Raw genomic sequence first — 26,709 nt, 5'->3', positions numbered from 1 at the left:
CATCCCAGCTCCTTGGGAGGCTGGAGCACGAGAATCACTTGAACCCAGGAGGCAGAGGCTGCAGTGAGCCAAGATCACACCAGAGTAAGACTCTGTCTCAAAACCAAATAAAGTTTTAAAAACGCTCAACTTATGCGAAAGGCAAACAAAAAAAAAAAGGAAAAATGAAAGGCATTTCCTTGGTTCTTAAGCGTCCTTGCTTCTGTGCTTTGCCCCGTTCTCCCGGCCTTTGATGCTGCTCCCGTGCTCTCCTCTAGCTTTCGGCTCGTTTCCCAGAAGCTGCGCCTCCTGCGCCCCTGTGCCCCTGCGCCCCCTGCACCCCCTGGTCTGCTGAACTGCGCCGTCTGTGTGGCTCTGGCCACGCCCCTCCTGCCTTTGCTTACTGTAGGCCGATTCGATTCGTTCTGCGGCACCGACTCTGCCGTCATGAGGTCATCTCCAGACTAGATGCCAACAAGCAGGGCCGGATGGACCCTCACTCTCATCTACACACTGGAGTGGGGACAGGGCCAGGTGCACCCTTCCTCTCATCCACACCCTGGAGCGAGTGGGGACTGTCTACAGTCCTGCACAGGCAGATGCTTTTCCAGGACAGATCAGCTCAGCTACAACAGCATCTTCTCTCCCGGGCTTCACTCTCTCTCAGATATTCTAAATAAACTATTTTAAAAAGGCTACTTCTCCAGTCAGCACTGTGTGTGACTATGCTAATCTCTGTATCTTCAGAGATTATTTCTGGCGAAGTTACGTTTTAGAATTTCACCTCCTGCGCGGTGTTCCTCGTGTTGGGTCGCCAAGAGGATGGGAGGCCAGAGGTGCTGATGGACGGCGGTGCTGTCGCCCAAGGCAGCACCCACTGCCTGGAGGAGCTGCTCTCTCGGGGGCAGACGTGGGCCTCAGGGCGCAGAGGCTGCCCGGTTCTGTGCCTTGTTCTCTGGACCAGCCATCTGTTCATTCGGAGTCACTCCGAGATGAGCGGAACCACGTTTAGTAGGAGGCCGTGTCTCCTATTTGTGTCTTCCTGAGGGTTTTAGTGAGATCTGGAAGAGCTGGTGCTGTTAACCATCCGCCATTTTATTGTGAGGCCCCAAAACTTAAATGTCCTAGTTGGGCTTTTACCATACCTGGGAATGGGAATGTCACTGGGTAAACCACAGCTGCGACCGGACCCCCTCTTGACTCCAGTTTACGTCAAATGGAATTTTGCAAATAATTGTGGAGGGCATGGGGTCATTGAGGGACCAGACTGCAGCTTCCAGGAATAAAAGTCTGCATATCCAGTCATGCTTGTACATTCTGATATGACTCTGCCCCGCAGACACAACTGCCACTCAGCCGTCCCCCACGCCACCATTCACTGAGCACATTCTGTGTCCGAGGCGCCCAGGGGTGATGACTGAGAAAAAAGAAATGCCTCCGTCCTCGAGAGCTCGGTCCAGCGCAGCAAGCGGGGCGTCGTCATTACACAAATAACCACACATGAGAAAAAGAACGTTTTATTTTACTTCTACTGATGTGGCAAATGTTGAAAGAAAATGTTTTCTAAATAACAAAACATGACTGAAAAGAGAAAATTAAATTACTGCTGTCTGACTTGGAAGAAAGCGCTAAGCCTACGTGCAGTCAGGCACCAGGGTGGGCTTGGAGACCCCCGTGCACAAGGGGCCTTGCCGTAAAGTCAGGCGGGAAGTGCACAGTGGGAAGGAATCGCCTCCTGCACTGTTGACCCTCCTCTTGCCACATTTGTTTTCCTAATCTGCTGTGAAACGTGTTTTTTAGAGGCTGCGATTACTCTATCCTGTTGCCTGTCTCACCTTCCTCTGCAAGATCCTGGAGGCATCACCAGCGCCAGGGCAGGCTGCACCGGGAGGGATGAAACATGGGGCCGGCTCCTCCCTGGGGATGAGGCTGAGGGCAGATCACTGGCCTTTTTGGATTTTTCTTTCTTCATGAACTTCACATTTCTATATGGCTCAGAAAACACCCAATGGTTAGGAGCCTGGGAAGGGCTCATTCAAGGACATTGTGGGGCGGAAGCTGCACAGGTCGACCAGCCGCAGGGCAGAGCCGCCCAGTGGCCAGAGGCGCTTCCGAGGCAGCGCGTCAGACGTGGGCAGCCGGGGAGAGCTGGGCCTCCTCTCGCCCCTGGCCTCCGTCAAGCTGCACCTCCTAGGCCCTGGCAGAGGACGAACAAGGGCTTTAGCGGAGGGAGTGAGCCCGCAGCAGGGAGGGGGCTCACGTCAGGAGGGTGTAACTGAGCCACAGACGGTCCTCTCTCAGGAGCTCCTCCTAAAGCCGCAGCACTGTGACTGGGCACAAAACTCAGGAACCGAACAGAGCTCCCTGGATTCCGTTGAGCTGATTTACTGAGCAGTTTCAGAGACATGGGCCCAAGCAGACTGCCTCCCAGGTTACAAAGGAGTCAGGACAGAGTATGAACTGTGAACTGCAGACGATATCCGAGAATTCACAGACACCAAAACCCAGAAGAGGCCCAAAGAAAAGGAGGGACAAATATTCATTCTAACTTTAAATAAGATAGAATCCGAGGCTAAGAACTTTCCTCAATCTCAAAACTTCTAGACCATTTATCAAGCGGATTGCAAAACAGCAGCAAGGATGGTGAATGGGTGTGGACTCGAGAGGCCATGTGCCCACCCACTTCCTTCCCCACGCAACTGTGACCCTGAGTTCCATGAAGATGCAGAGAGAGGCCGCGTGCCTGTCCACTTCCTTCCCCAGGTGACTGTGACCCTGAGTTCCATGAAGATGCAGACGGAAGATGAACAAATTCCAGCCATTTGTTTAACAAGAATTGGCTAAGCCTCTACTGACACAGCGGGCGCTGTAGCAGGCACCTGGGACTCAGCGGCCAACGAGACAAAGTCCTTGTGCCCATGGGACAGAGAGGGGGTATGTGTGGGCCAGTGGGGATGGTAGACTAACCCTGGCAGCATCTCACTGCCATCCATCCACAGGGACCCTAGGAACCCAGGATGGGTGTGCTTACATGTGTGCATTCCAGCACACAACGGAGCCTTCCTGGGATGGGACTGGACGGGAAGGGACGGTCACTGTCTATGTTACTCTGTCTCAGCTGTCTTCTTAACAAGCATGTAGGGTTCTGACGGGTTTTTTTGTTTTGTTTTGTTTTGTTTTGCTTTTGCGATAGAGTCTCGCTCTGTTGCCCAGGCTGGAGTGCAGGGCCATGAGCTCAGCTCACCGCAACCTCCACCTCCCAGATTCAAGCAATTCTCTTGCCTCAGCCTCCTGAGTAGCTGGGATTACAGGTACCCGCCACCTCGCCCAGCTCATTTTTGTATTTTTAGTAGACAAGGGATTTCACCATGTTGGCCAGGCTGGTCTCAAACTCCTGAGCTCGTGATCCACCTGCCTAGGCCTCCGGAAGTGCTGGGATTACAGGTGTGAGCCACCATGCCCAGTCAACAATTTCAAATCAACAACGAAAAAGCAAAGAAAGGCTGGCGGTTGCTCGCTCGGGTGGCTGGAGAGAGGCCCATGTGAGATGTGCAGCCCTGCTGCTGGGGAAAGGGGGCTGTGTCTGGGTGGCACAGCCGGCCTGGTGGGTCCCTCCCAGATACCTTCCAGGTCTAAGACGCTCCAGTTCTGGCTAGGTGAGGGGAGGGGATCTTGTGACCCAGTGAGAAGACCTAACTGTGCCGATCCGTTCGCCTCACAGACCCACTGATGGCCAACGGTGCTGGGAACATTTCAGGAGGGTGATAGGGCAAAGGGATGGGTGTTTGTGACACATTCTGGGATCTTTCTGTCCTCACCCCAGAACTCTCCTGTCTTTGTGCTATGGTTTGAATGTGTGTGTCCCTCCAACATTCAAAGCCTGGCACTTAAGCACGAGGGTGATCATGGTAAGGGGTGGGGCCCTTTGAGAGGCAGAGCCTTGGTGAATGGATTGGTGCTGTCGCCAGAGAGGCTGAAGGCCCCGGAGCCTTTCTGCCCTCCGCTGCCATGCGAGGGCACAGCCACGAGGTGCTGTGGGAAGCCAAGGGCAGCTGACCAGACACGAAACCCGGGGCGCCTTGATGCTGAATTCCACCTGCAGAAAACAGGAGGTGCAGATTTCTGTTGCTGATAAATTGCCCAGCCTAGGGCATTTTGTTACAGCAGCATGATTCCTGGTCTACCTGAGCTACAAAATTCAAGGGAGTTCATTTACTTGTATGATTTCCACACAAGGACAACTTTTAGTACTAATGGAAAACGTGTCTGACTTGCTCTGCAAATATGACATTCCAATAATCCCAAAAGAAGGTGCTCAAGAATTTTAAGAAAACATCGTTGGCAGAGGTCATTTCAGTGGAGTAATTCCTTTTAATTTAGACATGTGTACATATATTTTATGCATAAGAAAATAGTTCATTAAGATACATTCTCATGGTAGACTGTTTAAAATCTAGTAGTAATGTGACAATATTTTAAACTGTTCTAAAAATAACTCGAAATACTCTCAGAAAAGAGCACCCTGGATGTGGCTCTACGCTCCCCTGGAAGTTTCGTAAATGCTAGAATTTTCTTTGTTTCCATTCAAAAGTAGTCATTTATTTACTTGGAATACCAAAGAAATATTCTTGTAAAATAAATTATATACAGAATATACATAGTCTATATACATAAATATACTTGCACAGTAAAATTATCCATCTTATGTCTTTTAAATTTGGGCCATTACCTAAACGCCGTCCTCTCAGCAACACCCGCTACTTGTGTGGTTTTCCCTCTTGCCACAGGGCCTCCTGCAAAAGCAGACGCAGCCTGTTGCGCTCATCCCGCTCCGGGGCCGCCCACTGCCTCTTCAGGTGCTGGATGTCGATGGAGCCGGAGGCCCTGGCCAGCACCAGGGCCAGGAAGCTGCCACCAGCCTTCTCGGGCTCACCCACCGCAGCCATGGCCACCAGCCTACAGGGAGGGGCACAGAAGCAGACGGTCAGTGCATACAAAGGGACATTCGGTTATGTCTGAGTCTTCAAAATATCTACCTTCCATGGGAAGAGTGAAACGAGTAAGAAATTCTAAAAATACCAATAGCCAAAACAAAAGCTAGACCAGAAATAAACGTATGAAAACCCATTTCTGCATGTCAGAGGCCTGCCGGATGGACCTTCGCAGAGCTAAGTGATGAGGACGTGCTGCACTCTCTCAGGGTGCCTGCTCTCTCCTCAGGCCAAGAGTCAGCAGCCCCCAGGCAGGTCCCTGGAGAAAGTGGGGGCATCAGCAGCCCAGGCAGGCCCACCCATCAGAGCCTCATCCTCGGTCTCTGGCCTCCCCAGATCTCACCCACAGCTAAGTGTCAGGGCTCACAAGTCTGCATTTCCAGCCCAGACTCACCCAGGAGCCCTAGACCCCTCCACTCCTGACCTCCACGGGACCAGCACCTCCATCACCCACCCATTGCCTGAGCACGAGACCTGGGGCCACCCTGCCTCCCCAGCCTCACTCTCAGGGGCCCCTTCCCCACAATGAGGCCGTCCTCATCTCACTCTGATGACCACAAGCTCCCTTACCAGGCCCCAGCTATAATCCCCTCCCGAGGCTGACGGAGACTCAAAGACACACCTCCGCTGTCCACCTGGCCCCCACTCAAATCCCCTCCTGTGGCTGGCAGGAACACGCCCAGTCTCTCCTTGTGGCCCTGGGCCTCCCGCTCATGCTCCTGGCACCTGCAGCTCCAGGCCTCACTGGGGAAACCCGTCTCCCCGTGCCTCTGGCAGATTCCCTACCTATCTTTGCTTCATTCCCACTTGTCCTTTGAGATCCAGCTTGATGCCATCGCCCAGGGACCTGCCAGGATCCCGGCTGTGCCTGATGATGATGGGGGTGGGGTCCCTGCCCTTGTCACTACATGGGGGAAAACCATATCCAATCTGACAGCTACCTGAGTGCACCCCCTCCCTGCTCACTCCCCAGGACGTGGGGCAGCAGAGTGTGGGAATGAAGCCTCGTGACACCCCAAAAGGGGCAGACCATGAGGAACTACAAGCCACTCAGATCTTCACCAGCGGATACCTGAATACCGCTGTTCAGTTGCGTGTGTGAAGCAGGGGTGATGTTTAGCTGCAAACTTGAAAACATCAGTAACGGACGGTGGACACCAAAGGCTTCCCTGACACTGGGCAAATTAAACAGTCCCTGGGTGAACTAGGTCTAGATGCTTTAAAACCACAGCTGTGACAGACGTGTAAACACAGTACGAGCACCCGTCAGTTCTTCTAAACGTCCCTCAGATTTGTTAAGGCAGACAGAATCCAAGCAAAGAGGACAGAGGACAAAAGTGAAAGTTCGGCCCAACGCTGAGCCATCACCAGGCTCCTGCCACCTCCTGTGCTGGCCCCGAGGGCCCCTGCCTGTTCCCCACGGCCAACCTGCTTCTCAACCACAGGCAACAGTAAGTCCTTGTCAGAGGTTGTAACGTAACTCTAAAAGTGTTAAATCATTGCTTGTATGGAAACTCCTTCCTTTCAAACTATCCGTTTCTTCTTGTTCTGCTTCTCTGTCTAACCAGAGAAAAGTAACTTTCTGTGTCTGGTACCTCTGGCTGCCCAACAGGAGGCGAGAACGCCACCTCCTTCCAAAGCCTTTTCCTGTGTGGGAAGTGGAGGAACGTGGGCCCGGCTGCCACCTCCTTCCTGAGACGATGGACAGGGTTGACCCAGGCATCCGGCACTGCTGAGGGGTTAGGGGAGCTCCCCAGGGCAGCCAGTCACTGGGGTCTCAGCTGGAGACTGAAGCCAGGGTCCCTAGCACATTCTCCTTCATGGAAAGCTGTGATGCCCTTAAGATGAGGCTCCAGAACGGAGGGTCCCTAACCTGCTAATGACAGCAAATATGCTCTCCGCTGGGAGCCAGGCTTGGAGCCCGTCACACACAGAGCTGGGGCTCCTGTGCCCAGACCCTCCAGTCCCCGCCACGGCAGCACGGCCCACCTCGAGGCGTGTCACCCAGGCCCTGCCGCCCCCACCCAGATCCCATCTCCTAGGTCACTGCCTGGCCCCCTCAGCCCTGACCCTCGCTCGTGACCTCTTCCTCATCATCTGCCTCCACAGCACATTTTCCAGCACATTTCGGGAGCCCCTCGTTAACTCTGCTTATTGTCTGTCTTGCCCACCAGGGAGTGAGAGATCTCAGGGTGCGGAGCCTCAGGCACCAAGCAAGTCGGTGCTGGGTAAACGTGTTTATCCTGTAATGCAGGCACAAACACACTTTCTGGAATAATAAACTGCAGGTGTGTTGTGTCATTATCTGCAAGTTACAGCCCGGATTTTAGTATAATTTTTTAATAATCAGAATAATGTAAGTAAACCTAGGAATCAAACTAAATAAATGCAATTCTTAATTTCATTCAGATCTCACTGGGATACCCCCAACATTCTATTAAACTCTTACCTTTCCTTTACAAAAGGGCTGTGGGATTTCTCTCCCCAGGTCAACATGAACCCTCACAGTAGGAGGATTTATTAAAGAGAAATGTAAAATCTCAAGAAAAAAACACAGGTGGACAGACAAGCAGGGCCCAGGGAGAGGCCTCATGATGCAAGTTTTCGTGAACACTTCTGCTGCAAAACAAACAAACCACCTAACAGTGGTGTCGACGGGAGTGCGCCTGTCTGAATCCCATCAGCGACATCACGTGGACTGATGTGCATGTCCCGGCTGTGCTGGTCTGGCTGGGAGCTGGGAGCCCCTTGAGGGGCCTGGGCTGGAATGGCTTTAGTGTGGCATCACGTGGATCGTTCATTCCACGCACTATCCCCCTTTCCCCCTTTAGACACTAGGGGAACACCTAGTACGTCGTTCAGACATTACAAACTTACAGTTCGTAAGACTGGCAAAGGAACATAACTAAGAAGCTCTCACAAACTATCATTTCTTACTCACAGAATACTAATGATGGGGAAATACTGCACGATTAATCTGTGAATCCAATAGAAGACCTTGTGCTAAATATAAAATAATCATACTTTAAAGTGGTTTTAAAAATATTATTTAAATGCACAATCCAAGAGTGAACCCTCATGTAAACTGTGGACTCAGTGGTGGTGGTGTGGAGGCAGGTCCATGGTTCCACCTCACGCACCTCCGGCCGGGATGTGGGACAGGGGCTAGAAATCTCTGCCTTCCACTCAACTTTCTGTGAACCCAACACCGCTCTCAAAAATCAGTATTTTTTAATTTTTAACTAAACATATTATTTAAATTTACGTATGGCCACATCTTAAAATGTAGCAGCCTCATGCAAAAATCAAAAGAAAGACCACAAGTGGCATCTGTGGCCAAGGCACCCCCTGCAACCAACAGCTGGTCCAGAACTTCCCCACTTGCCTGCTGGGGGAGAGCTGCTGTTTGGCAACAGGACCCAGATCGCTCTGGAGGAGGTCCCAGATGTAGATGCTGGATGTGTCATCCTGCACCAGGAACACGGCAGGCCTGGTCGGGGACCACTGCAGGCCGGTGACTGCATGGCTGTCTGTGCTGCTGTCCCACTGCAGGAGCGGAAACGCGGAGCTCAGCTGGTGCAGCCTGATGCTTCCGTCCGAACAGCCAGCCTGTGACCAGGAAGGATGAACACTGCTGAACATGGTCTTTTCCTTTCTTTTTTTGAGACAGAGTCTCGCTCTGTCACCCAGCCTGAAGTGCAGTGGCACAATCACAGCTCACGGCAGCCTCGACCTCCTGGGCTCAATCAATCCCCCTGCCTCGGCCTCCTGAGTAGCTGAGACTACATGCATGCACCACTACACCTGGCTTCTATATCGTTCGTAGAGATGAGGTTTCACTATGTTGCCCAAGTTGGTCTCGAACTCCTGGCCTCAAGTGATCCTCCTACCTTGGCCTCCCAAAGTGCTGGGAGTACAGGTGTGAGCCATCATGCCAAGCCTCTTTTTTGCTTTTTTCTTAACTTGATCTCAGCAGCCAGAGAAATTTTTCAGGGGATTGGTTTTCTTTAGTTTGTACCACAAAAATATTAATTTGTTGTTTTCCAAACATAAAATCATAATATTGAATCTCTCCTCACAAATTACAAAGGTGAGCACTCACCTGACTCTGACATGCTTTGTGTTTCTCTTCCAAAATGGCCAATAATCAACAGACTCAGTGAATATATAAACACATATTTATTTTTAACAAAGTTGAGTATCAGTGATTCAAGCATGGGCCATTAAGATCGGCTCCATGAAAATATGGCACCTTTTACAAAACTACATACATTTGTGTCTATAATATGGTTATATACTTCCCTTGGATTGAAGTTTTCATAAAATTAAACAACTGGTTTAATAAAAGACCAAATTTTAGCTTTTAAAGAGAAGATTAATTCCTTTTACTAAATATATTTTATCTTTCCCATATTCGAAAAAAAAGAAAAAGTCAAGAATGGGAGTAAAATTCTAAAATGAAATATAAACAAATTTAAAAACCTACATTCCAAATAAGTAACATAACCACACAGAAAGGAGGGGCAGGAACCAGACCACACAATTTCTGAACACCCCAGGAAATGGTGCACTTTATACTTGAAGCCCAAGCAGAGCCCGGAACACCGGCTCCTCAGTGGCCTTCATCTCCCCAGGCACGAAGAGCTCTGTGTATTCCGAGAGTGAGCATGTGAACGGATAAAGTGCAGGAAGCATCCACCAGATCAATCGTCCTAATAACACACTGTCTGAGAGGCAGGCACTGCCGTGGAGGAGGGAGGCTGGGGGGACCGTTTGTTAACCCGGTGTTGGAGACAAGGGTGCAAACTCACAGTGTGTGATGCCTGCCTATGTGGTTTACAGATAAAAGCAGGTATTCCGTGTGCCGTGTCTCTGAGCAGGCCCAGAAGTATGTCAAACACTTCTTACTGCCCGGATCTTGGTTTCTAGATACTTTCCTCCACTCATAAGAGCCAGAACTCTGAGGAGAAGTGGCTGGTTCAGGGCTCACAGGATGACACCAAAAGGATAAAGAGGCAGCTCGAAGGACAGCCACCGACCTAACCCATAAAATTTGAGCAGCAAAATAAATACTGGTAGTAAATTATTATGACCTACTGAATAAAGTAAAAAGCAACGTGTCCACAACATGTAGTAAATAGACACATCCATCCACATACAGAGAAAGGAAAAGTCTTCCCCAACAGTAGAAAGCCAACTAGTACATGTAAAATTAACGGTGGGCTGGAAAATCACTACTTGCCAATCATCCTAATAATCAATTCAGGCGAGATTCATCCATGGATGCCGAAACTGGTGGTGAAAATCTAAGGAGTTTTAAGACGTGTACAAAGTGTCAGGGTATCTCCCCATGAGACACTGCATCAGTGGGACCACGGTAGTTCCACATGGTCAGAACTAGTGTTATGTGGGATGGTACAAACTGACGTCATGGGTGTCCCAAGGACACACATCACCCTGAGCTCCTCTAGCCAAGCACGAAAAAGCTGTGTCTGACTGTGACTGACCAAAACCTCAGACAAGCTCAGGCTCAAGAACATTCTACAAAGTAACTGGCCTGTGCCCTTCAAAAATGTCAAGGTCATGAAAGACGGAGGAATTCAGTCTTTGACATCCAGATCAAGGGATTTTAAAGAGACAAACCACTGAATGAGACACACGACCTGGGACATGGTTTTTCTTACAAAGGACATTATCAGACAATCCATGCCATCTCCCTCCATCTGCAGATTCGATAGCAGCTTTGTACCAGTGTGAACTCCCTGGTGACTGTGACCACAACAGCTATGTGGGGATGTTCTTGCTTTTAGGAAACGCACGCTGAACTGTTTAGGGATGGAGTACCATGTCTGCAACTTCCCCTCAGATGGTGAAAATACATGAACACCCAGAGAGAAGGAAGCCCACGTGGTACTGCAGAGGGTGCGCAGGATGCCTTTGAACTGCTTGTGTAACTTCTCTGTAAGCCTGAAACTGTGTCAGAATAAAAGTTTTTTTAAAAAAAAGTCCATTCAGGTTGGGCGCAGTGGCTCACGCCTGTAATTCCAGCACTTTGGGAGGCCGAGGGGGCTGGACCACAATGTCAGGAGTTCAAGATCAGCCTGACCCAAGTGGTGAAACTCCGCCTCTACTGAAAATACAAAAATTAGCTAGGCATGGTGGCTCACACCTGTAATCCCAGCTACTTGGGAGGCTGAGACAGGAGAATCGCTTGAACCAGGGAGTCGGAGGTTGCAGTGAGCCGAGACGCACCACTGCACTCCAGCCTGGGCGACAGAGCGACTCCATCTCAAAAAAATATATATATATATCTATCCAATAACTACATGAAATGATTTGTTCCACATGGGCAGATAAGACTTTCAGAAAGCAGAGGTTCTATTTTTTTCAGAAAGCTGAGCTGCATGCAGGTGACCCAGTGCCTCTGGTGTGTGGGTGGAGGTCCTCTTGGGAGGGTGTAGAAACAGGCCAGGGCAGAACCTTCCAGAGGCCGGCCCAGACACCTCTGGAGGCCTCCTACGCCTCCGGACTCCGGAACACCAGGATACAAGAGTCCTTTGGAAACACTGTTCTTTCATGCATCTTCACAAAACGTAAGATTTACTGATAATGTGTATGCTTTAGTCACAGAGGCAGGGTCTGGACCACATAGATTACTATCCAATAGAAATATAATGAGAACCACAAATAGGAACCACATATGTCATTTAAAATTCTCATTAGCCAGGTGTGGTGGGGTGCACCTGTAATTCCAGCTACTCAGGAGGCTGAGGCAGGAGAATCACTTGAACCCGGGAGGTGGAGGTTGTAGTGAGCTGAGATCGTGCCACTGCTTGGGTGACAGAAGAAGACCCTGTCTCAAAAGTAAAAAAAAAAAAAAAAAAAAAAAGAAAGAAAGAAAGAAAGAGAGAAAATCCAGCAGCCACATTAAAAAGTAAAAAACAAACAAACAAAAACAAAAAAAATGCTGGGCATGGTGGCATGCACCTGTAGTCCCAGCTACTCAGAAGGCTAAGGCTGGAGGGTGAGAGGATTGCTTAAGCCTGGGAGACTGAGGTTGTAGTGAGCTATGATCACGTCACTGCACTTCCAACCTGGGCAACAGAGCAAGACCCTGTCTCTAAAAATTTAAAAAACAAAAAAGGTAAAATGTTACTTCAAAATGCAATCAACAACAAAATTATTGTTTTTTATTGAGATAAAATATACATCAGTAATTTACCATCTTTGTAATTTTAAATGCACAGTTCGGGGTAATAAATACATTTATATACTTAAGTTTTCTTTTCATCCATACTAGCTCCCTGCTTTCCTGACTTCTGGTAGCCACCATGCCATACTCTGTCTTCATGAGATTCACTGTTTCAGCTGCTGTGAGTGAGAACATGTGGTATTTGTCTTTCTGTGCCTTATTTAATTTCACATAATGGCCTCTAGCTCCATCCGCACTGCTGCAAATGATAGGGCTTCATTCTTTTTTACACCTGAGTAATATCCCATTGTGTATATACCACGTTTTCCTTATCCATTCATCCACTGATGGGCACTTAGGTTGACTCCATATCTTGGCTATTGTGAATAGTGCCACACTAAATGTAAGAGTGCAAATATCTCTTTGATGCATTTATTTTCATTCTTGTGGATATACCCAGTAGTGGAATTCCCAGATAATACGGTGGTTCTATTTTAGTTTTTTGAGGAACCTCCATACTGTTTTCGTAATGGCTGTACTAATTTACATTCCCAGCAGCAGTGTATGAGGGCTCTCTGTCTTTTGATATGAGCCAGTTTAACTGTGGTGAGGTGATGTCATGTTGTGGTTTTGACTTGCATTCCTGTGATTAGTGATGTGGAGCATTTATTCATATTCCTGTTGACCATGTGTATGTTTTCTTTTGAGAAATGTCTGTTCAGATCTTTTGCTCATTTTAAAATCGGATTATTTATTTTTTGCTATTGAGTTATTTGAGCTCCTTATATATTCTGGTTATGAATCCCATGTCAGATAAATAATTTGCAAATATTTTTGTTTCCTTCGCTCTTCAGAAGCCTTTTAGCAAGATGTAATCTCAACTGTCTGCTTTGGCCTCCAGCCTTGTTCTTTTTGCTGAGGATTGCTTTGGCTATTCAGGATCTTTATTGATTCCATATACATATTAGGGCTTTTTTTATTTTTGTGAAGAATTTCATTGGTATTTTGATAAGGATCGCACTGACTCTGTAAATTGCTTTGGGCAGCACTGTCACTTTAATAATATGAATTCTTCCAATCCATGAGCATGCAATGTCTTCCCATTTTTTGTGTCCTCTTCTATTTATTTCATCAGAGTTCTAGTTTTCCTTGTATAGGTCTTTCACATCTTTGGTTAGATTGATTCCTAGGTATTTTACAGTTTTGTTGCTACTGTAAAGGAGACTGCTTCCTTGATTTCTTTTTCAGATTGTTTGCTGTTGGCATACATACATGCTACTTATCTTTGTATATCAATTTTGTATCCTGCAACTTTACTGAATTCATGTATCAGTTCTAACAGTTTTTTTTGGTGGAGTGTAGGTTTTTCTAGGAAAAGGTCATGCTGTCTGCAAACAAGGCTAATCTGACCTCTTCCAGTTTGGATGCTTTTTATTTCCTTCTCTTGCCTAACTGCCCTGGCCAGGACTTCCAGTACTTTATTGAATGAGAGTGGTAAAAGTGGGCACCGTTGTCTTGTTCCAGCCTTTAGAGGAAAGGCTTACAATTCTTTTCCACTCAGTATGATGTTAGCCATAGGTTTGTCTTAAACAGCCTTTTATTTATTATTAATATTTTGTGGTATGTTCCTTCTATGTCCATTTTGATGAGGGCTTTTATCATAAAGGGATGCTGACTGTTATCAAATGCTTTTCCAGCATCTACTGAAATGATATCCTTTTTGGTTTTGATTTTGTTAATGTGATGTCTCATATTTATTCATTTGCATATTTGGAACCATCTTTGCATCCCTGGGATGAATCCCATTTGATCATGGTGAATGGATCTTTTTAACGTCTTGTGGCATTTGGTTTGCTAGTATTTTGTTGAGGATTTTTCCATCTATGCTCATCAGGGATATTGGCCTGTAGTTTTCATTTTCTGTTGTGTCCTTGTCTGGTTTTGGCATCAGGGTAATGCTGGCCTTATAGAACGTTTCCAATTTTTTTTGATATTTTGGAAGCATCGGTATTAGTTCTTTGTTTGGTAGGATTCAGTAATGAGGCCATCAGGTCCTGGGCTTTTCTTGATGGAAGACTTTTTATTACAGCTTCAATCTAATTAATCATTATTGATTTACTGAAGTTTTCTATTTCTTCATGGTTCAATGTTGGTAGGTTGCATGTGTCCAATAATTTATCCATTTCTTCTAGGTTTTCCAATTTGTTGGCTTACAGCTGTTCATAATAGTCTCTAATGATTATTTGTATTTCTGAGGGTTCAGTTGTTGTATCTCCTTTTTGGTTTCTGATTTTATTTGGGTCTTCCCTCTTTTTTCTTAGTTATTCTAGCTAAAAATTTGTCAATTTTGCTTATCTTTCAAAACCCAACTTTTCATTTCATTGATCTTCTGTAATTTCTTTGTCTCAATTTATTTCTGCTCTGAACTTTACTATTTCTTTCCTTCCACTAATTTTGAGTTTGGTTTGTTCTTGCTCTTCTCCTTCCTTGAGATGCATTGTTATATTGCTTATTTGAAGTCTTTCCACTTTTTTGGATGTAGGCATTTATTACTATAAACTTCTCTCTTAGTACTGCTTTTGCCATATCCCATAGATTTTGATATGTTGCATTCCCATTTTCATTTGTTTCAATAAATTTTTAAATTTCCTTCTTAATTTCTTAATTGACCCACTGGACATTCAGGAAGATGTTTAATTTCCATGTGTTTGTGTATTTTCCAAGGTTCCTCCTGTTATTGATCTCTGGTTTTATTCCATAGTAATCATAAAAGATACTCAATATGATCTCTATTCTTCTGAATTTGTATGGACTTGTTTGGGGCCTAAGATATGGGGTATTCTGGATGATGTCTCATGTGCTAGTGTAAACAATGTGTATTCTGCAGCAGTTCAGAGGAATATTCTGTAAATGTTAGGCCTATTTGGTCTAGTGCAGGGGTACCCAACCTCCAGGCCATGGACCAGTACCAGACCACGGCCTGTTACAAACCAAGTCGCACAGCAAGAGGTGAGAAGCAGGCGAGTGAGCATTACCACCTGAGCTCCACCTCCTGTCAGATCAGCGGCAGCACTAGATTCACAGGAGCATGCATCCTATTGTGAACTGTGTATGTGAGGGATCTAGGCTGCAGTCTCCTTATGAGAATCTAATGCCTGATGATCTGAGGTGGAACAGTTTCATCCTGAAACCATCCCCCAAACCCCTGGTTCAGGGAAAATTGTCTTCCACAAAACCAGTCCCTGGTGCCAAAAATGTTGGGGACCACTAGTCTAGTGTGTAGTTTAACTCTGATGTTTCTTTGTTGATTTTCTGTCTGGGTAATCTGTCCATTACTGAGAGTGGGGTGCTGAAGTACCCTACTATTATTGCATTGCAGTCTATTTCTGTTTTAGATCTATTCATCTTTGCTTTCTATATCTGGGAGCTCTGGTGTTGGGTACATAGATACTTGTAACTGTTATATCCTCTTGCTGAATTGACCCCTATATCATTATATAGTAAACTGACCCATTATCATTATATATAGACCCCTCTTTGTCACTTTTTACAGTCTTTCATTCGTAGTCTAATTTATTCGATATGAGCATAGCCACTCTTGCTCTTCTTCAGTTTCTAGTTGTATGGAATATCTTTTTCCACCCTTTCACTTTTAGTGTGAGTGTGTCTTTATAGGTGAAGTGAGTTTCTTGAAGGCAGCATATAGCTGGGTCTTGTTTCTTTATCCATTCAGCCATTCTATGCCTTTTAATTGGAGAATTGAGACCATTTACATTCAGTGATATCATGGCTAAGTGAGAACATTCTACTGCCATTTTGTTGCTTGATTTCTGCTTAAGACTCCTCTCTTCCTTTGTTCCATTCTGCTTGTCTTCCTTCTTTCTGCTAGTATGTTCTAATTTGCTGCTTTTTGTTTTTAATGAAGCTATTACAGGTTTTTGTATTGTGCTTATTTACTTAATTATTGAGACGGGATCTCATTCTGTGACCTAGACTGAAGTGCAGTGGCAAGATCACAGCTCACTGCAGCTTTGACCTCTCAGGCTCAATCAATCAACCCTCCCTTGTCAGCCTCCCAAGTAGCTAGCTGGGACTACAGGTGGGCATGGGCACCGCTATACCCAGCTGACTGTTTTTTGTGTGTGTTTGTTTGGTTGGTTTTTTTTTTTTTTTTTTGCAGAGATGAGGTCTCACTATGTTGCCCAAGCTGGTCTCAAATTCCCAGACTCAAGCAATCTTCCCACCTCAGTCTCCCAAAGTGCTGGGATTATAGGCATAAGCCGGCACACCCAGCCCTAAAACAAGTTATTTTAAAGAGATAACAACTTATCTTAGAATACAAATAAAGAAATAAAAACAAAGGAAACACCAAACAAAAAATTCTACACTTTAACCCTCTCACATTTTGACTTTCAGTTGTCTCGATTTATATATTTTTAAATTATTTATATCTTAAGAAGTTGCTATAGCTATTATTGTTTTTAATAGGTCTTTTGGGCTTCATACTAGAGTTATGAGCATATTGTACAAATACAGTAATACAGTATTCTGGGTTTGTCCATGTATTTAATTATATGAAGGGGTTTTATACCTTGATAAGCTTTTTGTTTGTTTTTTTACATGTTAGTATTTTTTTTTTCTTTCAGGTTGAAAAACTCCCTTTTTTTTTTTTTTTTTTTTTTTTTTGAGACAGAGTTTCACTTTATTGCCCAGACTGGAATGCAGTGGCACAATCTCAGCTCACTGCAACCTCTGCCTCCCATGTTCAAACGATTCTCCTGCCTTAGCTTCCTGAGTAGCTGGGATTACAGGAGCCTGCCATCACATCTGGCTAATTTTTGTATTTTTAATAGAGACATATTTCATCAAGTTGGCCAGGCTGGTCTCGAACTCCTGACCTCAAGTGATCCACCCACTTTGACCTTCAAAGTGCTGTGATTACAGGCATGAGCCACCACGCCCAGCCTCCCTTTAGCATTTCTTGCAAGATGGGTCTGAGGATGGTGAATTCTCTCAGCTTTTGTATATCTGGGAAAGACTTTAACCCTCCCTCATATTTGAATGACAGTTTTGCTGGATACAGTATTCTTGGATGGCAGTGTTTTTCATTTAGCACTTTGAAAATGTCACTCTCCTCCCTCCTGGCCTGTATGGTTTCCATTGAGATGTCTGTTGCCAGATGAACCGGAACTCCTTTAAATGTTATTTGCTTCTTATCTCTCACTGCTTTTAGGATCTTCTCTTTCTCCTTGACCTTTGATTATTCAATGCCTTGTGGTAATCCTATTTGGGTTGAATCTTTTTGATGTTCACTGACCTTCCTATACCTGGATATTGACCTCCCTATGAAGTTTTGGAAAGTTTTTTGTTATCATTTCTTGGAATACATTTTCTAACCCTTGCTAGCTCCCTATTGAATACCAATAATTCTTAGATTTGGTCTTTTGTGGTTATTATTTTCTCTGTCTTGTAGGTAGTCTTCATTCCTTTTTCTTCTTTTTTTCTCCTCTGATTGTATATTTCCTGTCTTTTTTCTTTTTAGAAACAGCATTCGCTCTGTCACCCAGGCTGGAGGGCAATGGCACAATCAGGGCTTACTGCAGCCTTGGCCTTCCAGGCTCAAGTGATCCTACTGCCTCAGCCTCCATTTGCCTCCACATGCCACCATTCTTGGCAAATTTTTAAATTTTCTTCTAGAGATAGGGTCTCCCTATGTTGCTCAGGCTGGCTCAAGAGATCCTCCTTCCTTGGCCTCCCAAATGCTGGGATTACAGGCCTGGGTCACCGCACTAGCCTTGATTGTGTATTTTCAAATAGCCTGTTTTGAGCTCACCAATTCATTCCTCTACTTAATCTACTCTGCTGCTGAGAGCCTATAATGAATTTCTTCAGTTCAGCAAATATGTTTCTCAGTTCCAAGATTTGTTTGATTTTGAAATTATTTCAATCTCTTTGTTAAATTTCTCTGATAAATTTCCGATTTGCTTTTCAGTGTTGTCTTGGAGATCACAGAGTTTCCTTAAAATTGCTCTTCTGAATTCTTAGAGAGCTCACAAATCACTGCTTCATTAGGTCAGTCACTGGATTTTTGTTTTGTCCTTTTGGGGACATCATGGTTCCCCGTTTGCTGCTGTTTCTTGTGGGTGTATGTCTGTGCCTATGCATTGCAGGATTAGTTATTTATTCCAGTTTTCTCTGTCCAGCTTGTTTTGGTTTTTATTGAATATATTTACTTAGCAAATCTTCACTGCTAGGTTGCTGCCTCCTTTTCAGCTATAGGTGTCACCTTAAGACGAGGTTCACCTTAGCTGTATTTAGTGATTGAGGGAGGCCTGTCCCAAATGAGGGAGGCCTCAAATGGTTTGTCCTGACAGTGTCAGGGTTCGTGTTCAGAAGACCTGTGGAACAAACCTTCTGGAGCATGGTATTGTGAGTGGCCAGTCTGATTGTGTGCCTCCTTTGGCTAAGGTGCAGAGTTTCCAGGGCTGGGGACAGTAGTCCCGCCTCCCAGCTTTGTTTCTGGGTGGCCTCAGGGCTATTTCTCCCTTTGGGCACTCGGGATGCTCTCCACGGTCCAAGGCAGGGACAGGGCACCCAAGAAAGTAGAGAAACTGGCTGTCCACCTCACTTTTACTTTCTCCAGATAGAAACCATGAGTTAAGGGGAGATTTTCCATGCACTTAGTGCCAGGCCAAATAAGGGGGAAGGGACATTGTGGATATGGAAGCCGAGTTCTCCTCCCATTTGCTTGGAGCTTTTCTACTCTCTGTGGCCCCAGGAACTGTGTTGTCTTCACACTTGAGCTCTAAGTTCTTACTGGTAAAGATCTTGGTACTATTTATTTGGTTTTAGTTTTTTATGGGATGAGAAGTCATAAAAAGCTCAAGAGCTCCACACTGGAAGTCGCCAACAACAAAATTGTTAATGAGACTTTTTTGTGTTTAGATGGAGTTTTGCTTCTGTTGCCCAGGCTGGAGTACAATGGCACTATCTCGGCTCACCACAACCTCCGCCTCCTGGGTTAAAGTGATTCTTCTGTCTCAGCCTCCCGAGTAGCTGGGATTACAGGCATGCGCCACCATGCCGGGCTAATTTTGTATTTTTAGTAGAGAGGGGTTTTGCCATGTTGGCCAGGATGGTTTCGAACCCCTACCTCAGGTGATCCACCTGCCTGGGACGCCCAAAGTGCTGGGATTACAGGCATGAGCCACCATGCCCAGATAACTTTGTATTTTTAGTAGAGATGGGGCTTCTCCATGTTGGTCAGGCTGGTCTCGAACTCCCAACCTCAGGTGATCCACCTGCTTCAGCCTCCCAAAGCGCTGGGATTGCAGGCGTGAGCCACCATGCCTGGCCTAATGAGACACATTTTACATTCTTTTATTCACACTAATTCTTCAAAATTTGATGTGTATTTCACACCTCCAGCACATCCCAGCCTTGCCTGGCCACATTGTAGGCTCTCAACAACCACAGGGGGATATTACTTAGCAGCTAAATGCTGTCTTTGGAAATACAAAGATACATGAAATACCATCTCCACCCTCAACAACCTTACAGTTTATATGACTGACATATAAACATAATTTATAATGTTTTAAGTACTGTAAGAGTAGGGTGAATAAATAACAATCTTTCCCCTCAATCTCAAGTACAGGGAAATTTGTAAATACCAGTGAGAGAAGGAGATATCTGAGCTATAATTTAATGCCTTGACTATTGTATAACTCTTGTTAACTGTCACATTTAATCATGTATAAAGTTGTTTCATATTTTGCCTTCTGTCCTATCTTACCCCAACCAACCCATAAACTGACCTTGGAGTCTACAGGACAATTGTGACTAGGGTGAGCTGGGCTGACACCAGGCCCTGGAAGGAAAGAGAGCAAGCAGCTCGCACCCGCACACCATTTCCTGCAGCATGAGTGCAGTGCGGGGACTGCTGCCCTCCCGATGGCCATCCCTGGACTTTCAGGTTAAAGAGTCTGAACATTAATTTCTATTGTGTTAAACAGTAAAAGAACACAGGCAAAAATTCTCACACTAAGAATTTCTTCACATTTTTGGCGGTAGCATAGGTTTTGGTATTTGATATTCTTCTGTTGAATTCTAACTTGTAATTGAACCAAGTATTACTTGAGAGTTTAATTTCTACATAGGTTTTGTTTTTAAACTTTGGTATTAATTTCATGTTTCTCCTTTCTAAACCACTGACACCCCATAAATGATCAATTAGTGGTCCAGTAAATGATCAACTTTTAAAATTTTCCAGTGGATCAACTGCAAGTGTTATGCTGCCCAAATAGGTAGAGTATCATTAAAAAGAATTGGTAAGCCTAGGCAACCCAGGGAGACCTCGTCTCTACAAAAAAATATATATTTTTTAATTAGCCAGGTGTAGTGGCATGCACCTGTGGTCCCAGCTACTTGGGAGGCTGAGGTGGGAGGGTCACTTGAGCCCAGGAGTTCAAGGATGTAGTGAGCTACGATCATACCACTGCACTCCAGCCTGGATGACAGAGCAAGAGCCTGTCTCAAAAAAAGAAAAACAGAATTGGTGCTTTAAAAAACAAACTTTCTTACCAAAAATATTGGTTCTCCAAATGGTGAAAAATCAATGACATTAACTTTTACTGGCCTTATACCACGTTGCTGAGGTTTGAATAGTTTGGGAGCCACTCTCAAATCTTGTCTTGTGCCATGGCTTATGAGACCCTGTGAAAAAGAAGTCCAAGAGTGACGAAGAAGTGCATTAGATACAAGATTGGATACAGTTACTGTTCCTCAAACTAAATTTAAACTTTATAAAAGCAAAGAGTAAGTTAATCCTAAATCAAGATATTTATCAGGTAACTCAGGAAAACAAGGAAAATGAGTAATAGAATTAAATTTAAAATACTACTCACCACGTCTGTGCCAACAATAAAGTGATTAGGATCTGAAGGCAGAAATTTAACATTCAGTGTTTGTGTAGTCCCCCAAAATTCATTACCTTTATGGGAAAGACTGAAAAAATAAAGTAACAAAGATGAACAGATGGATTGTTTTCAAACTTTAAAAATAAGATAGTATTAGCACTGATTTGCACTACAATACATCATTTGATGTATAACAGGCCATGTCACTTTCCTCTGGTTTAGCCACTCTTTGTTTCCATTTTTTTCTGCTACTACACTCTTGATAATTTGTTCAGATTTATCTTTCTGTTCACTAATTCTTTCTTCAGCTGTATCTAATCGGCTATGTAACCACTCACTTGGTTGTAAATTTCAGAGGTCACAGTTTCATTTCTAGAAATATCCTTTAGACTGTACAACTGTCTCAAGTTCTTAAGTGTGTGACTCCTACTTTTTGCACCAAGGTACACTGTTTCTTCATGCTTGTAGTTGTGAACTCATCTGCAGCAGACTGCTTCTCATGAGAATCCTGTGAGCCCCCACTTGCAAACTATATTTACCCACCAGGCGGTTTTGTGTCTACTTTAACTATGAACCCACTGAGGCCACTGGTCTAGAACTGTGATGTTAACATCTCAGCTTGTAGGTTCCCATACATATACTCAGTTTAGGATTTCAAGCTCTTCCAAGCTCCTCTGTCTTCTCTTGGCTGTGGTAAGGCTTTCTGAATTTCCCTATCACTGCAGGAGCAGTGAGTTTGAAAGTCCTGTGCAGGGGTCTCAGTTCTACCTCCTTGCCTCAGGCAAACCCAATGCATCACCTGTTTCTGCATAGGCTCAAGCCCCAGAGACAGCTCAGAAGGTCTGACATAGCCTGGGCTTCACACCCAGCCTCCAAGCCATCACACAGCCGCTCAAAAGCTTATGACACTAACTTTAAGCTCTCTCCTGTTTATGGCATTTAGAGATTTTCCTTTCCTTTTAAAAACTATACTTAGTTTTATTTTTTCCTTTATATGGCCTATGTATCTGTAACAGAGAGATGCCCACAATTGCTCCATCTGCCACACCCACATCATCAAAGTCAGCATGTGGCCGTGCTATCAGCCTCCTTTCCAATTTTCTCTTTCCGTCCACATTCAGGACTGCAAATGTCACCTCTTAGTTGATGACTCCCAAATCCTTGCTTCCATCTGGGGTTTCTGCTATGGAGGCCCCTGGTTCCTGGGCATCTCCACGGGCACCACAAGCTCAGCCTGTCCTCACTGGACCACATTGGGCTGCTCCCACCCCTCCCCACTCTTATTCTCACCTAGCAAGTGGTGCCCAGTCACCAACCAGACATGCTGGTGGAGCCAGAGGCCAACCTAGGCTCCTCCCTCCCACTGCTCCTATAATCGATGAGCTGCTGGTTTTTTTAAGTTCTACCCCTTTAGCCTCTATACCTGTGATTGCTGCCTTTGTTCAGATCCTGGTAGTTCACGTCAGTCACTCCAGATGCCACCTAACGGCTCTCCCTGACTCCAGCCTCCCTTCCTCTGTTCCCAACTTACACCGCTACCACACTGAGCCATCTATATCACAGACAAGATGGACCACTCCTCGGCTCAACATCCTGCAATGGCTCGTGACCACCTTTACACTAATGTCCACACCCTTTAGCACAGCAGACAGACTTGTTAGGGCCTGCCTCACCTGTCTCCCTCAACATCAGACCCACTGACAGCTCCAAATGTGCCTCTGGGCACCCCTAGGTGCTGCTCCCTCTGACCATCTAACTCCATCTCAAAGGCCCAGCTCAGTCTTTGCCTCCTCAAGATGTCCCCATTGCACTCTATCCCCCAAGCTGCCTCCATCCTTTGGGCTCCCACAAGCCCTGTGCACATCCTGACACCACACTTCGTCCTCTGCACGATGACCCTGGTGGATGGGGCCCAGCTGCAGGGGTGGTGCAGGCAGAGCCGCGGGACCTGCTTCCCCGCAGGCAATGACCTCCCGGGCACACTCATGCTCAGTGACTGACGGGATATGAGGTGTAAAGGCCCAGCCACATGATTCTGGGAGGCCATTCTAGCTCAGAACTCCCAGGTCCTAGGGAGTCGGCTGTGGGGCCTGCCTCACAGCTCAGCTCCTCCTCTCAGCCCCATTCTGCCTCCTCCCCGCCCTTTCCCAGGCAGTGAGCCCAAGGAACTCCCCTGAGAAGTATCCTCACTCTGAACTCCACTGCAGAGCCGTCTTCCTGGGAAAGCAGGGAGCCCCTGCTGCAATCACATAGCGTTTACTCGTCTGCCTCCTTCTCGGAGCACCTTGAGGGAAGATGCTCCCCTCTAGTGCTACAAAGCCTGGCACAGAATAAGCTCAATACGGTTGGTTGAACAGAGTCTGAGGGAACATTTATTATGCGTGGATCTCAGGAAGACACTGCTAGGATTTTTTGGGTATCAAAAAACCCAAACGTCAGATACATTACACACTTTCCTTCAAAGAGTGTGTGTGCAGTTAAGTACATGAGAAGCTGATAGTTAAAGATAAATACAATGCACAGTATAAAGCGGTAAGGACCCTAGCAGAGATAAAAAGTCGTAAAGAAACTCAACAGGGGAACTGCAGAGGCTGCAGGGGTCAGGGGCTCGCTCAGGAACCATGTACGTTTGGCTCTGCAATACAGTAAATGACTTTTTAAAATATAACTCTCTTTCATAATTAGTTGTAATTACTAATTACAACTGTAGTTGATTTAAAGTCTCCAAGCGTGCATGAATTCATTAACACAACCCACAGGTTTTCTGATTAGGAAGAACCAGGCCCAAACATTTTTCAAGGGTAATTCACATGTTGATAGTTGACCCGAGTGCAGTAAACGATAAGAAAAGATACTTTAAGAAATAAATTAACATAAAACATATAAATACCACAAACAATATTTGTACATTTGTGAAGAATTTTTATGTCTTATTAAGTTATGTGAGTAAAAGCAGAAATCTAAATCTCTGAATAAAACTTTTTATCAATGTTTCCGGTTCCTGAAACTTTAAGTTTGGGGCTGCATGAAAACTGAAGAATAGTTAAATAGGACCAATTTAAAAGACAGAAAATAACCTCTACTTAAAGACAAAACGTTAGCTCTACACCTGGAAGCTGCATCTACTACATTCACTCATTAATAATAGACTAACAAGGCCAGGTGTGGTGGCTCACACCTGTAATCCTAGCACTTTGGGAGGCTGAGGCACGTCAATCACCTGAGGTCAGGAGTTTGAGACCAGCCTGATCAGTACGATGAAACCCTGTCTCTACTAAAAATACAAAAATTAGCCGGGCATGGTGGCGGGCACCTGCTACTCAGCTACTCAGGAGGCTGAGGCAGGAGAATCGCTTGAACCAGGGAGGCAGAGGTTGCAGTGAGCCGAGATTGCACCACTGCACTCCAGCCGGGGCAACAAGAGCGAAACTCCGTCTCAAAAAAATAGAAAAATAAAAATAATAGACTAATAAAACAGTAAAAAAAAAAAACAATGTGAGAAAATGGACGTCTTCATCGCAAAAGGTCACCATTTATCATATATGCAATTCCCCAGTGTTATTTTCCTTCTAGGTCTTTGTGAAATAGTGAAGCGTTTTCCCTCACATCTTACCTGTCACCCAACTGGATCAGAGCACTATGTACCAGCTTGACCCTCCCTCCAGGCATTAGACCTAAAAAAAAGATGAACCAAAATCAACGCACCTTTCAATAGAAGCTAAATCAAAATCTAGTTATAGTTGCCTGGAATCATTTTTCATTGCTTAAATATCTGTTACGAAATAATATCAAATGCAAATCAATACACAGCATCCCTTCCGTCCTCTGGGTGAGGTTCATGTATACTCCCTTAGGAGAAGAATCAAGAATTTGCAGTTCAAAGTCTTATGGGAAGAAAGATTGTAGAACCATGATCTGGGAGCCTTTATATCTTTAGATCTGATAAAATAAGGGCAGTAAGCAATCCGTACATGTGTACGAATGTATATACACTAAAGAAGCCTTAGATCACAGCAGCAAACGTTGTCCTGTGAATGTCTACCGAGGCTCCGACGCCTACAGGAAAGTTGCAGGACCTTTCCTTCCACCATCCCAGAGACTCAGAAATCTGCTGGTCTCCGGGCAGAACGTACAGGAGGCAGAGTGGCTCCTCAGCCAAGTGCGTCTGGCCTCACTCTCTGTTCCAGCAGGTTCTCCAGCTTCCTTCTCAAACAACACAGAGCCTCGGCTCTGAGGCCTGACTGTTTTTCTTTTCCTTCCCTGAAAGCATTCATGGCTACAGCTCTGGCTCCTTGGCCATCCACTGGTTTTGCCTCCTGTGTCTGCTCCCAATATCACTTTCCCTCTAAAACTACCGCAAGGAGAAAAACTAGAAATCTATGGATGTTAAAACCCAAATTCTGGGTAAGGCATTGCCTAGAACTCTGGGGGCAGGTGAATTAAAAGCAGATAGAAACCTGCAGCTGGGCCGGGTCCCTGTAGCTGCTGCGTATCAGTCACAACCACAGTGAAGAAGGGGTCAACGCTGCCATTCACAAATGTGAAACTTCCCGGCACGCCCCCCCACCTGGCATCTCGGCTCCCACACCACCGGCCGTGGGCAGCTTTTCTGGCCGGGTCCTCCCACTGGCCCCTACATGCCACAGCCCACAGGCAGCCTTTCTGGCCAGGTCCTTTCCAGCTGGGCCCCTACACACCACCACCCACGGGCAGACTTTCCAGGCAGGCCCTTTCCGGCTGGGCCCCTACACACCATTGCCCACGGGCAGCCTTTCTGACCAGGCCCTCCCACTGGCCCCTACACGCCATCGCCCACGGGCAGCCTTTCTGACCAGGCCCTCCCACTGGCCCCTATACGCCATTGCCCACGGGCAGCCTTTCTGGCTGGGCCCTCCCACTGGCCCCTATACGCCATCGCCCACGGGCAGCCTTTCTGGCCGGGCCCTATTGCTGGGCTTCCGCTCCAGGAAGTCCACCACCAGTCGCCCTCTCCCAGACTGGGGTCTTCGCCCAGGTCTCCTAGCACCTAGGACTGGACCTTGCTTAAGCAGAGAACATTTCATAAAAAGATGCTGGCAGCCTCCTTCTGAGACTTCAGCTCTCCAACAGCCACCCATCCAATGCCTACACAAAGAGCTGGCAGCCACCGTGAACAATGGGCTGGTCTAAACATCCTCCCTTCCTAAAGGCAAGGCTGGAACATGGTAGCAATTTTGGTAAGTGGTTCAGTGAAGAAAGGATGTTTCTATACAGCAATATTTTTAAATGAAATACTCACCACCCCAGGATATTCTTTATATGACTATCATGTACTACAAAACATTTGTATGCAAATACTTTTTATGCAAAATGATTTTGTCTCCATAGCCAGATTATCACCTATGGACAGAAATGATCTCCTCAGTACCATCCGTAATTGTTTGACAAATACCTTGATCACATAACATGTTAATGGTACAACCAGCCTCAAGGCGAATTCTCAAGGTCACAAGAGTTCTGGGTATTTGGGGCAGAACCCTGGGTGTGAAGAGGGGGCTGGTGCTGAGACCGACTGTGTGGGGTCTCACCCCATCACTAACCCACCCCGTGACCTGCGTACATTGAGGAGGCACCAGGACCCCTGCCAGGC

At 45.9% G+C, this 26,709-nt stretch overlaps 1 protein-coding gene across 12 annotated transcripts in view; it reads right to left on the bottom strand.

Annotated features, from left to right (window-relative positions):
- DYNC2I1 (dynein 2 intermediate chain 1) overlaps positions 1-26,709 on the bottom strand; it is a 138,315-nt gene that overhangs the window by 6,821 nt on the left and 104,785 nt on the right. For 7 of the 12 annotated variants that reach the window (XM_017861665.1, XM_017861658.1, XM_017861663.1 and 4 more), the window contains 5 exons: positions 24,694-24,754; positions 21,069-21,168; positions 20,746-20,877; positions 8,356-8,579; positions 4,328-4,935 (listed from right to left, as the gene is read on the bottom strand). In XM_017861665.1, the coding sequence (XP_017717154.1) occupies positions 4,737-4,935; positions 8,356-8,579; positions 20,746-20,877; positions 21,069-21,168; positions 24,694-24,754 (716 nt within the window). In that variant the 3' untranslated portion in view covers positions 4,328-4,736. Of the gene's footprint in view, positions 1-3,374; positions 4,076-4,327; positions 4,936-8,355; positions 8,602-20,745; positions 20,878-21,068; positions 21,169-24,693; positions 24,755-26,709 lie in introns of those variants that run through there. The other 5 variants (XR_001883246.1, XR_001883247.1, XM_017861660.1 and 2 more) reach the window with 3 other exon arrangements.

Source organism: Rhinopithecus bieti, unplaced genomic scaffold (assembly GCF_001698545.2).
Source record: "Rhinopithecus bieti isolate Rb0 unplaced genomic scaffold, ASM169854v2 scaffold_60909, whole genome shotgun sequence".
Classification (NCBI taxonomy): domain Eukaryota; kingdom Metazoa; phylum Chordata; class Mammalia; order Primates; family Cercopithecidae; genus Rhinopithecus; species Rhinopithecus bieti.
Note: the sequence above shows the minus strand (reverse complement) of the source record. Positions and strands in the feature narration are given on the sequence as shown.